Source organism: Parasteatoda tepidariorum, chromosome 10 (assembly GCF_982258835.1).
Source record: "Parasteatoda tepidariorum strain Cologne lab strain chromosome 10, Ptep-v5.0, whole genome shotgun sequence".
NCBI classification, from domain to species: domain Eukaryota; kingdom Metazoa; phylum Arthropoda; class Arachnida; order Araneae; family Theridiidae; genus Parasteatoda; species Parasteatoda tepidariorum.
Window position 1 is genome coordinate 99520049 of NC_141764.1, and position 11850 is coordinate 99531898.

At 36.9% G+C, this 11850-nt stretch overlaps 1 protein-coding gene across 1 annotated transcript; it reads left to right on the plus strand.

The window, feature by feature from the left end:
- Nucleotides 1-307: 307 nt before the first annotated feature.
- On the plus strand, nucleotides 308-11561 carry LOC147803153 (uncharacterized). The gene is made up of 4 exons (XM_087153489.1): nucleotides 308-344; nucleotides 8395-8819; nucleotides 10323-10476; nucleotides 11227-11561. Exons 3-4 carry the CDS (start codon nucleotides 10358-10360, stop codon nucleotides 11519-11521), a joined length of 414 nt encoding a protein of 137 aa, XP_087009615.1. The 5' UTR covers nucleotides 308-344; nucleotides 8395-8819; nucleotides 10323-10357; the 3' UTR covers nucleotides 11522-11561.
- Nucleotides 11562-11850: the final 289 nt, after the last annotated feature.

Here is an 11850-nt window from a genome sequence, read left to right on the forward strand (position 1 = left end):
TGAAATATGCAAATTTGTTTTACACGTCATGTGACTTTGCAGTTATAAAATAAAGGCGCCTTGTCTTAGTTGTCAGTGTTCTGAGTCGACAATGTCTGTTACCATGCAAGACCGTGCTTTGCTCGTGAAATGTTACTATAGCCCCGTTTACATGCACAAAAATGCGGGGTAAAAGCTGGAATTTTCGTCATTTTCTACCCTTCTTCCCCTACGCAGGGAAAAATTGAAGGACTGAAAGAAGGGTATAATAATTCCTAGTAGGAGATGGAAATATGCAGGGTAAGCTCACCTCGCTTTCCCGAGATGCATTGCGAGTCACGTGATTGTTTACGTTCTGGGCCCATGTGTTTTGTTTTGGAATTGAATTGAATTGAATGTAAGATTTAATGGCACAAGGTCCAGAGAGGACATGCTGCGCCAGACACACGGTTTTAAAAACATATTAAAAAGTAGACTAGAGTACAATTACACAATAAGTATAGTAAAAATGATGAGAATTCTAAAACAGTGAAAATACAAGTATTTTTATATGTGGATAAAACTTGATAAATGATAAATCTCTTATATACTGTTTAAAATACCAATAGTGCGAAGAAAAGCAAAGATGTTAGGATGATGGTTTTCATCTAACAAGTCTTTTATGCATAAAATGGAGCTACCAAAAAAGGTGAGGCAAAGCTGGTTAAAACATGGACAAAGTATTAAAATGTGATGAATCGTGAGTAAAACGTTGCAATCGTTGCATTTGGGAGGAGGTTCTCCAAATAGCAAATGAAGGTGAGTAAGTCGAGTATGTCCTACTCGCAAGCGGGTGAGTTTGACATCTGTCCTGCGCATGTGCAGTGCAGGCCAAGGCTCCAAAGTAGGTTTAACAGAATGTAATTTGTTTTCGCCTTGCAGGTCCCAGTGTTGCTGCCATAAACACTGAAAAAGTTTGCGAATGTGGTTTTTTATATCAGAAAATGGGACAGACAATGTTATTGGAGAAGAGGCAGATCGTGCAGCAGAATCAGCTTTGTCATTTCCTTTGATACCTACATGACTGGGAATCCAGCAAAATAAAATTTTAAAACCCTTCTTGTATAGAGAAGTCAATACATGTTGAATAAAAATTAAAATTGGATGAGCTTCGTTTCTCACATGTTCTAACTGTCTTAAAACACTCAAACTATCCGAGTATATACAAAATCTTCTAGCCGAATGCGAAGAAATGAGTCTTAAAGCTAAAAGGATAGCAAATGCTTCCGCTGTAAAAACGGAGCAAATTGCAGGAATGTCGTAGCTGTAAGTAATGTCAGCCACAACAATCCCACAACCAACATGTCCAGGGAACTTAGATCCATCTGTAAAAACTGCTATGTATTGTATATACTGATGACGATGGAAAGTGAACAGCTGTTGAAAAATGCTAGGTGAGACATTAGATTTACTGTATGACACAAATGAACAATCAAGATAATATGATGAAATAGTCCATGGTGGGATGAGAAAATAATTTACAGATTGCGATGGTATATCACAAAAATCAAATGTCTGAATGAGTGATCGCATGCGAGAGTTAAAAGGTGGTATATATGAGGGTCGTGCATCATATAATCGTTGTAAACTTAGTGGAATAATCTCACGTCGAAGAGGGTTCGATGAAGATGACAGGACGCGAAAGTAAAATGTTAAAGAGAGCTGCATGCGTCTGAAATCGAGAGAAGGTTGATGACACACAGCATACAAACTCTCAACAGGAGAAGTGCGAAATGCTCCACTACATATGCGTAACGCCGTATGATGCACCGTATCTAGACGTTTTAAGTTAGATGCAGAAGCCGTTCCATAAACTGTGCATGCATAGTCAATGCGCGACAGTATAAGTGCTTGGTAAATTCGCAATAGCGCGGTACGGTCAGCACCCCAAAACGTGTTAGAAAGCACCCGTAACATATTTAGGGATCTCTCGCATCTTTTCCGCAATTGTTTTATGTGAGGCAGAAAAGTAAGCTTATGATCGAAAATGACTCCAAGAAATTTTGTTTCCATAACGACTGGTATAGCAATGTTATGGATATGAATTACAGGATCATTGTGAAGCCGACGTTGCCGACAAAAATGTACACATGAGCTTTTGGAAGGTGAAAGGGTATGGCCATTCTCATCACACCATTTTACTATTTTATTGACAGCAAGTTGTAACTGACGTTCGATTACTCTCATGTCAGATCCTGAGCATGAGACATTGAGGTCGTCAACATAAAGTGAGCCAAAAACTGCAGGGGGTAGAATGTTTAAAATGGAGGAAACATGAACTATGAAAAGTGTAACACTCAGAACACAACCTTGTGGAACACCTTCAGATTGGATGTAGAGATCAGAAAGTGTACTACCCAGTTTAACATGAAAATATCTCTGACTCAAAAAGTTTTTGATAAACATAGGTAGATGACCACGGAGGCCCATATTAAACAATGCCTTTAGAATGCCGTATCTCCATGTCCGATCGTATGCCTTCTCAATATCAAAGAAGATAGAGATAAAATGGTTACGTCGGACAAGAGCATTCCGGATACGTGTTTCTAATGCAACAATGTTATCAATGGTCGACCTGCCCTTTCGAAAACCACTTTGAAAGTCGGGGATGAGTTTTTTCTTCTCCAAAAAGTAAACCAAGCGAGAGTTGACCATACGCTCAAATACCTTGCTGAAGCAGCTAGTCAGAGCTATTGGGCGGTAGTTTGTTGGTTCCGTTGGATCCTTACCTGGCTTTAAAATTGGTATCACTAGAGCCAGCCGCCAACTTGATGGGTATATCTGCTCCGTCCATAATCTGTTAAAAAGTAACAGGATATTCTGCAAAGATGCAGAAGTCAAATGGCGAAGCATGTGGTATGATACACCATCAAGGCCGGGGCTCGTATTGGGTGCTTTTGACAGCGCTCGTTGCAATTCATGAAATGTGAAGTTACAATTATATTGAAATTGCCGTCGAGTCGTAAACTGCAGCGTCTGGGCTTCAACTCTATGCTTGTGAGCTTGAAAAGCTGAGCTGTAACTGTCAATGCTAGATACGGCAGCGAATGTTTCACCCAAGATGTTACTCACATCTACAGGGTCAGAGTGCGTGATACCGTTTATATCAAATACCGGAAGATGGAATTCACGGTAGATACCATTCGCTTTCTTGACCCTCGACCAGACTTGTCTGGAAGATGTTGTAGATGTGATGGATGAAACATAGCGTGACCAAGATTCTCTCTGGCTTTGGCGCCGAATCCTGCGTGCAATCGCTTTAGCTCGTTTAAAATCGACAAGATGTTCTGTTGTAGGATACCGACGGAAGATGTTCCATAGCCTCTGCTTCTCTTTGTGAGCTGCGGAGCATTCAGCAGTCCACCAAGGCTTGCGATGCCGGGGACGAGAAGTTGATGTTTTTGGTATGCTACTATGTGCAGCATTGATGATCACAGAAGTCACCGTTTCAACAGCAGCTTCAAGATTTTCATCTGATATCATATCTTCTGTAATTTCAGCAAGCTGTGCGAAAAGCCTCCAATCAGCACGATGGTAAATAAATGTAGAAGGTTTTGTAGTGATAGAAGCAGTAGATGTATATGAAACAATGATTGGGAAATGATCGCTACTATGAAGATCATTATCAACCGAAAATTCTGAAAAGGGTAAAAGCGCAGGTGAACATAAAGCAAGATCAATGCAATGAAAAGTTCGCGTTGGTTCATGAAAGTGAGTGTCTTCACCTTGATTCAGTAAACATAGATTATGATCATGGATGAGCATTTCAACTTGATGCCCTCTAGCATTGGTGTCGGAACTACCCCATAGTTCATTGTGACCATTAAAGTCCCCAAGCAAAATGAAAGGTGTAGGCAGCTGATGAATTAATGAGTTTAAATCATGTTGTGAAACTAAAGCATGTGGAGGTATATAAATTGAACAGACTGTAATCGTAATGTTTAGATGAATCTTAACTGCAATAGCCTGTAATGACGTTGACAATGAAAGACGAATTGATGGAAAACTTGTTGATGTTAAAATTGCGACACCACCATTAGGTCTACTACCGGCGTCATGGTCGTTTCGGTAACATGCATAATTATGAACATTAAAATTATCAAAGGATGTTAAATGAGTTTCTTGGATTGAAAAACATGATGGCTGATATTTAAAAATTATATCTCTGATGTCTGAGATTTTATTTCGCACACTGCGACAATTCCAAGAGATAATGGAACTTGCCATTATCTTTTTGATTTAGACGTAACATCCATCGGTGGGTCGTCGAAAACCGATTCGTCATCCGATGGATGTAGTGTTATTTCTGTGTCCATCTTCTGCAAGATATCTGAAGTGGACTTTTTAGCGATTTGTATAAATTTTGGGTCTTTATTCTTTTTAGGAATACCTGGTTTTAGGCTAGGTGGTAACTTTATATTCGAACGCTGCTTTAAAGCAGGACGAGGCTTTTCTGGGGATGTCATTCGAGATGTTTTTGGAGGTGGAGATTTGGATACAGATCTGTGAGAAGTAGATGGTCCGGTAAAATTAAATTTTGGATTTTGTTTTGCTTGTTGTGGAGTAGATGATATTGAGGAATCTGTCTGCGTACTTACTGTGCGATATGAAGTTTTAGCTGCTGCTGAATAGGACACACCCGGACGGGGAGTGCGGGCCGTAACTATTCTGCGGGCTTCGTTGAATGTTAAGTTTTGTAATACTTTAATTGACTGGATTTCCTTTTCTTGTGACCATTTCGGACAACTTCTGGCGTAAGCTGCGTGATCACCCTTGCAGTTGACGCAAAGAGGTGGCAGCTCGCAAGAAGTGTCTTCATGCTCTGTACTAGAGCAACGGGCACACACCGGTCGACCTCGGCAAGATGTTTTTGAATGCCCAAACCTTTGACATTGGTAACAACGTAAAGGATTTGGGATATAAGGCCGAACCGGGCAGTTAATCCAAGCCATTTTAATTTCAGTCGGTAATTTAGCAGACGCAAAAGTGAGGATAAGGTGCTTCGTAGGGATGAGTTTACCATCCCTGCGAATCTTAATCCTTCTAACAGATGTAACGTTTTGAGATTGAAGGTTATCTAATATCATGTCTTCTGTGTCATTTATAAATTCTGTTTCAGATATGACGCCACGAGAGGTGTTTAAAGATCTATGAGGTGTTACTGTTATATTAAATGAACACATGGTGGTGCATGTTGACAGAATAGTTGCCTGTTTTGCAGAGGAGACTTCAACTAAGAGGTCACCAGAGCGTAGCTTTTTTACTGAGGCAACTTCTCCCAGAATGGAAAGATTGATTGATTGAATGTAGGGTTTAGTGGCACAAGGTCCAAATGAGGACATGCTGCGCCAAACAATATGGTGGAACAGTTCAAACGTATGAGTGAATGCGGAATGTTAATTGCAGCACAATTAAAACTGATAAAACAGTACAAAGTGAATAAAACAAGATAAAAGTATGAATACAATATGAAACGCGCGAAATACTAAGTAAAATGAGCAAAGGTGATAAGAGTGTATAAAACAGTAGATGTGTTAAAACTTTTATATGCAGTTAAAAATACCAACGGCACGTAAAAATGCAAAAATGTTCGGATGGTGAATCCCATCCAAGAAATCTTGCATGCATAAAATAGAACTTCCAAAAAACTTTAAACGATGTTGATTAAAACATGAACACGTTATTAAAATATGATGAATTGTGAGAGGAACGTTACAAGTACTGCATTCAGGGGGAGGCTCTCCGAATAGTAAATGGAGATGCGTCAACCGGGTGTGACCGATTCGGAGGCGGTTGAGCTTCACATCAGCACTGCGCAAACGCAGCACTGGCAAACTGTCTAAATCAGATTTAATGTTATGCAATTTATTAAAGACTTTGAGATCCCATTGTTGTTGCCATATTGATGTTACAAATTTTCGGATGTGTATCTTCACATCGGCGAAAGGTATGGACAATGATAAGACAGATGTGGCAGATCGTGCAGCTGAGTCAGCTCGTTCATTCCCTGGGATACCAACATGACTTGGTACCCAGCAAAATATTATCTCGAAGCCATTCTTCTGAAGAGTGATTAACAAATGAATGATGATATATAAAATTGGATGACTATCATAGTGAAACTTTTCTAGTTGGTTCAAAACGCTCATACTATCGGAGTATAGGCAATACTTCCGAGTAGAGCGTGAGGAAATTAGACGTAGTGCCATAAGGATAGCCACAGCTTCAGCAGTGAAGACCGAGCAAATATCTGGGATTTTATAGCTAAATGTATCATCAGCGATGATGACCCCGCATCCTACATATCCGGCAGATTTTGAACCGTCTGTATAAATCGGTACATGATGTGAATATTGGTGACGATGTGCAGTGAAAAGTGTATGAAAAATGCAGGGTGTAACGTTGGCTTTATCGTGTAACTTGAAAAGGGAAATAGATTGGTATGGTGAAATGGTCCATGGTGGTATGAGAAAGTGATCCACTGATTGTGATGGTAATTCACAAATATCAAATGATTGGATAAGTGAGCGTGTGCGAGCATGAAGTGGGGGAATGTGTGATGGTCTAGCAATATACAGTCGCTCCAAGCTTGATGAAATAACATCATGCTTTAAAGGATGCGATTTAGAGGACATGATACTAAAGTAATATGTAAGAGACAGCTGGATGCGACGTAGATATAATGGTATCTGGTGACAAACAACATATAAGCTTTCAACCGGGGAAGTACGAAATGCTCCGGAACATATGCGTAAAGCAGTATGATGTACTGTGTCCAAGATTCGTAAGTTAGAGGTGGTTGCAGTACCATAAACAACGCATGCATAATCAAGCCGTGAAAGTATCAGGGCCCGATAAATGCGTAAAAGTGCTACGCGATCCGCTCCCCAGTACGTATTTGAGAGAACACGCAACATATTCAGTTTTTGCTCGCATCGCTTTCGTAATTGTTTGATGTGAGGGATAAAAGTTAACTTGCTATCAAAGGTGACTCCTAAAAATTTTGCATGTGGTACAACTGGTATAGCAATGTTATGAATGAAAATGACAGGATCATTATGAAGTGCGCGTTTCCGACAGAAATGAATGCATGCACTTTTAGAAGGTGAGAGGGTATGGCCATTATGATCACACCAGTCTAAAATTTTATTCACTGCTAACTGAAGTTGTCGCTCGATGATTCTCATGTCGGATCCCGAACATGAGATTTGTAGATCATCAACATATAGAGAGCCAAAGACAGCAGGTTGCAGTACGTTTAAAACTAGTGAAATATGAACGATGAACAATATGACACTTAGCACACTGCCCTGGGGAACACCCTCAGCCTGAATATATAGGTCAGAAAAGTTGGATCCAAGCTTAACACGAAAATAGCGTCGGAGCAAGAAATTTTTTATGAAAATTGGCAAACGACCACGGAGACCCATATCAAACAGTGCCTTCAGAATTCCATATCTCCAGGTCCGATCATAGGCTTTCTCGATATCAAAAAAGATAGAGACTAGATGATTGCGCCGGACAAAAGCATTGCGAATTCTAGACTCAAGAGCAACGATGTTGTCAATTGTGGATCTTCCCTTACGAAAACCACTCTGAAAGTTTGGTATGAGGCGCTTTTTTTCAAGGTAACCAGAATGGAAAGAAGAGCCTTGTGTATCAGAAATGGAGATACGTGGGTAAATGAAGTATTAGGTAAGTTTGGGTTTGTCAGATTCATCAAAAAGTAACGAGCGTATTCACATGGTGCTAAGAATGTTCCGCTGTTTTTGCATTGGTGTGCGGAACTCAACACCGTACTAACTTCAGCCATAGAAAATAAAAACAGTTCTACTACAAGCGGCATCACCCACCACGGAGTCCTACTAAGGGGATGCAAGTAACATAATTCGTTACCTGACACCGATGCTAACCAATAGCTATACGTCCGCGAGTCACCCCTGAAGCAGCCTCCACCCTTAACGAGGTGCCCAGTAAGTGACCCCGGACTTGACCCTAGACAACAGTTGACGGTCGTGACTAGCCGGTTGATGCATACAGGCCAATATGCACCTCCAGTTTACCTGAAGCAAGGGCCAAAGCAGTGTATTGGGGTACCAGGATGCCCCTCAACTGCCAGGATCCCCTTTTCCAGGGACACGGGTCTCCACGCACGGCCAACACGTGGGTGGTCTCTTCCCATCTGGGTCCGATACAACAGGGTGGTAATCGAACACAGACAAAAAACCCTTACCAGTAAATTCGGCAACCACGACAAGGGGGAAGAGAAAGGAGAAAGTAGTAGAAAAGGGAGAAGAAACGGAAGGGAGGACAGATCACTAGGGTACCCCGGGGCGTGACTCCCTGTGTCTACCTAAAGAAGGTAAACCCCCTCAGGGGGTGTTTTGTTTTGGAACTCGGAACGTGAAAATATTTTAATTTGTTTCAAATAATGGCGGAAAAAAAAAGAAAAGAAGCCAGCTGATCGTTGGAACGATCTTGAAACAAAAGTCTTACTAAGCATATATGAAGTGTATATGATAGAAAAAAAATTTGATGGTACGGTCCGCGACAACGAGACTTATAAAAATATTGCTATCGAGTTGTCGCAATCAAACATTCACAGATCTACCGATCAAATAAAAAATAAATTGAAAACCATAAAAAAAAATACAAAGAAGTGGTAGATTCAACTAGAAAAAGTGGTGCGGGAGCAATATCTAAATGCAGGTTCCAGCACTATGAACAGCTAAATAGAATTCTAGGAGACAGAGATAATATAAATCCAGTGATAACCTGTGATATTGGATTCAGAAAACCAAGTAAGTTGTATACTATTTTCATTCTACTTTTTATGCTCTTGTGAAATATTTTTGTAAATAAATTACAGACAATGTCACAACCGATATGCTATTCAAATTACATTTAAAAATTATCGGGATTACAATGATTTTACTAAAAGCACTAATTTATTCATTAGAAACTTATTTCATTATAGGGTCACAAATGAAATTATAAGTAAGGTGTAATATTTTAAACATCAAACCTAAATAAACTATCACTTTGTTACTGTGAATAGAGAAAAAAAAGCTCTTTTTTTATGAGAAATGTATCTTTTGAGCTGTATCTTTCATTGAATGATAAATGTGTCTAACTAATTTTAAGAGCTAGTTTTATTTTTCTCGGGTTAGTGTTATCTAAATTGTATTTGTTCAAACTTAACATTTACAATTTAAAAATTCCTACTCATTAATTATGAACGTTAACATCACTACAAGAAGAAAACATTACAAAAAAAAAAAAAAAAGAATTATACCGTATTGGTCTATATCAGAGCTGTCCAACTGCAAAGAGCCGGCGGGCCAGAAATCCGGTCACTGATCACCTGGCGGGCCGCAGTTTGAGAAAGTTTAACTAAAACCTCTTATACAATAAAAAGTAAAAGTTAAATTATTTATTATGTAAGTAGTATGTATAAAGTTAGTTTATAACATGTTATGTATTAATCGATGACTTTTTTAAAAGTAAAATATTAATCTTTAGGTTGTTTAAATATATTACAGCAAGCAAATATATTTCATAAAAAAAAATTACTTTTATAGAAAAAAAAACACACTTTTCTGGAATTTTTTTTTTAATTTTTTTTTTATAAAAAAGAACATTAAATATTAAAAAATATATGCATTATATTTTTCATAATCAATAATTTTCTGCTTATGTTAACTTTTCTTCAATCACGAAACACCAAAGTGGGCAAAATTAATGTGAATTAATATACAAAAATGTCACTTATAAAACAAAGTATTTATGAGCATCTTTGCATATTTTTTTACTTAAATTTAACCAAAAAAAATCTTTTTAAATAAATTTTTTTTGTTTAAAATTAGTTTTGTTTAATTTAAATATCTTAAGAACACAAAACAATCAATAAATATTATAAATCATAAGTATGATCTTTTTCATGATCAATAACATCGGCTTGACCAAGAATGGTTGACCCGGATGCTTCTTGATACCCTAAAATTTCGAAAAAAGAAATATGCTGAATAAGAAGCTTGCAGGGAGCACAATATAGGTTGGCAGGCTGCCTGTTGGACAGCCCTGGTCTATATTATAAATAGCTTATAGCAGTTAATAATATAAAAATGAAAGATTTAGAGACTCAATAAAATAATTGGAATACTAAAAAATTTTGTATGAACATCAATATACATATAGTTTAAGTATATATCTAAACGTTACAATTTTTCACACAAGTTTACCTTTTTTTAATGTCATTCGTGTATTATTACTGTTTGATTTCTTATTCTAAATTAAATTTTTAGTTTCTGACAATACTCTAAATGATGATGAACCAGACATGGATGGACATTTACATTCTGTAATTCTGAACGATGAAGATGAAATAAATACATCTGAACAAACCAACCAGGATGAGGCCGAAAAAATTCATTCACAGGAGATTGATTATGAACCAATGTAAGTATAAATGAGTTGTATTTTTTTTTTCTTTTTTAATCACAGTATTAAATAAAACTAGGTATATGATTAAAATATGAAAAAATTATTCAAATTTAGAGTTCAAAATTGTACTATAATCCATCAGTAAATAATTGAATATTAATTTTTAGTTATTTTAAATAATTATAATTTTACACAATCATAATAGTTATTTTATTTAAATAACATTAAAGAAAATTGTTAGAAATGTTTCAATCTGAAAAATAATTGAAGATTTTCATAGGATATTGTTTTTCTGTGAGAAAGGAAAACCTAGAATGATCTCACTATCACAAAACTTCCTTATCAGTGATTAAAATGAAGTAATTGAAAATACAAAATTACAGCCTGAAATAACACAAATGTAGGAAAGGCAGCCACATGGCCTTTTAATGAAGAATGCTGCCAAAGCACTACCTTATAATGCAAAAATCACACCTACTCTAGCAGCCATAAAATTTCTCATAACAAAGTAACAAAAATATTGCACTCTTGTACAGCAATTCCCGCCGAAATCTAATAAGTCCCAATTTAGGTCAAGATAAAACTACATATGAATTTTGGTGTTATTCTCCTCAATAGTGCTTGAAAAATATTGAATGGCAGCACTACCTGTCCCCCCAAAAATTTTTCAGCTCCGATTGAGGTCAAGCTACCTGTAATTATCAATTTGTTTGTTGTTTAATATGTTTGGATAAACAGTGCTTTTATTTATTTTTTTAATTTCAGAGATGAAACAGACTTGGTGGAGGATTCTTTTTCTGAAAATTTAACTCAACCAAGTACATCAACACCAAGGGTCAATAACCAGGTTAAAACAATAAAACAGGGCCGAAAGCGTCGGCGCATCAATGACTTTGAGGAGGCTCTACGCAAAGTTATGGAGGAAACGACAAACAAAGTCCTGGAATTCGAAGAGAGGCTTGAGATCAAAGCCGAAGAGAAGAGAGAAACTTTTCGCAACACCATTATTCAGCAAAATGCAGAAATGTTAAAATTATTAAAAGAAAATATAAAAAAATAAATTTTCTATCATGATGAAGTTAATAAATTTTTGCCTTATATATTTTGTCATTATTCTTGAATTAATTATGATTTAAAAGTAAAATTATTTTTTCTAATTTGATTTTTTGATGATTGTCTAATTAATGATTTATCAGTATTTTTTTAATAGATTCATTTATAACATGGAATTTATTTTGCAATATAGATTTATTTTGAAAATTCAATTTCTTTAAAACAATAATTTAGTACATTAGATTTATCTAAAAAAAATCAATATTAGCAGCACAACATTCAACAAAGGAATACCATACATAAATTATCCATAATTTTGTACCCAAGACATAAGCA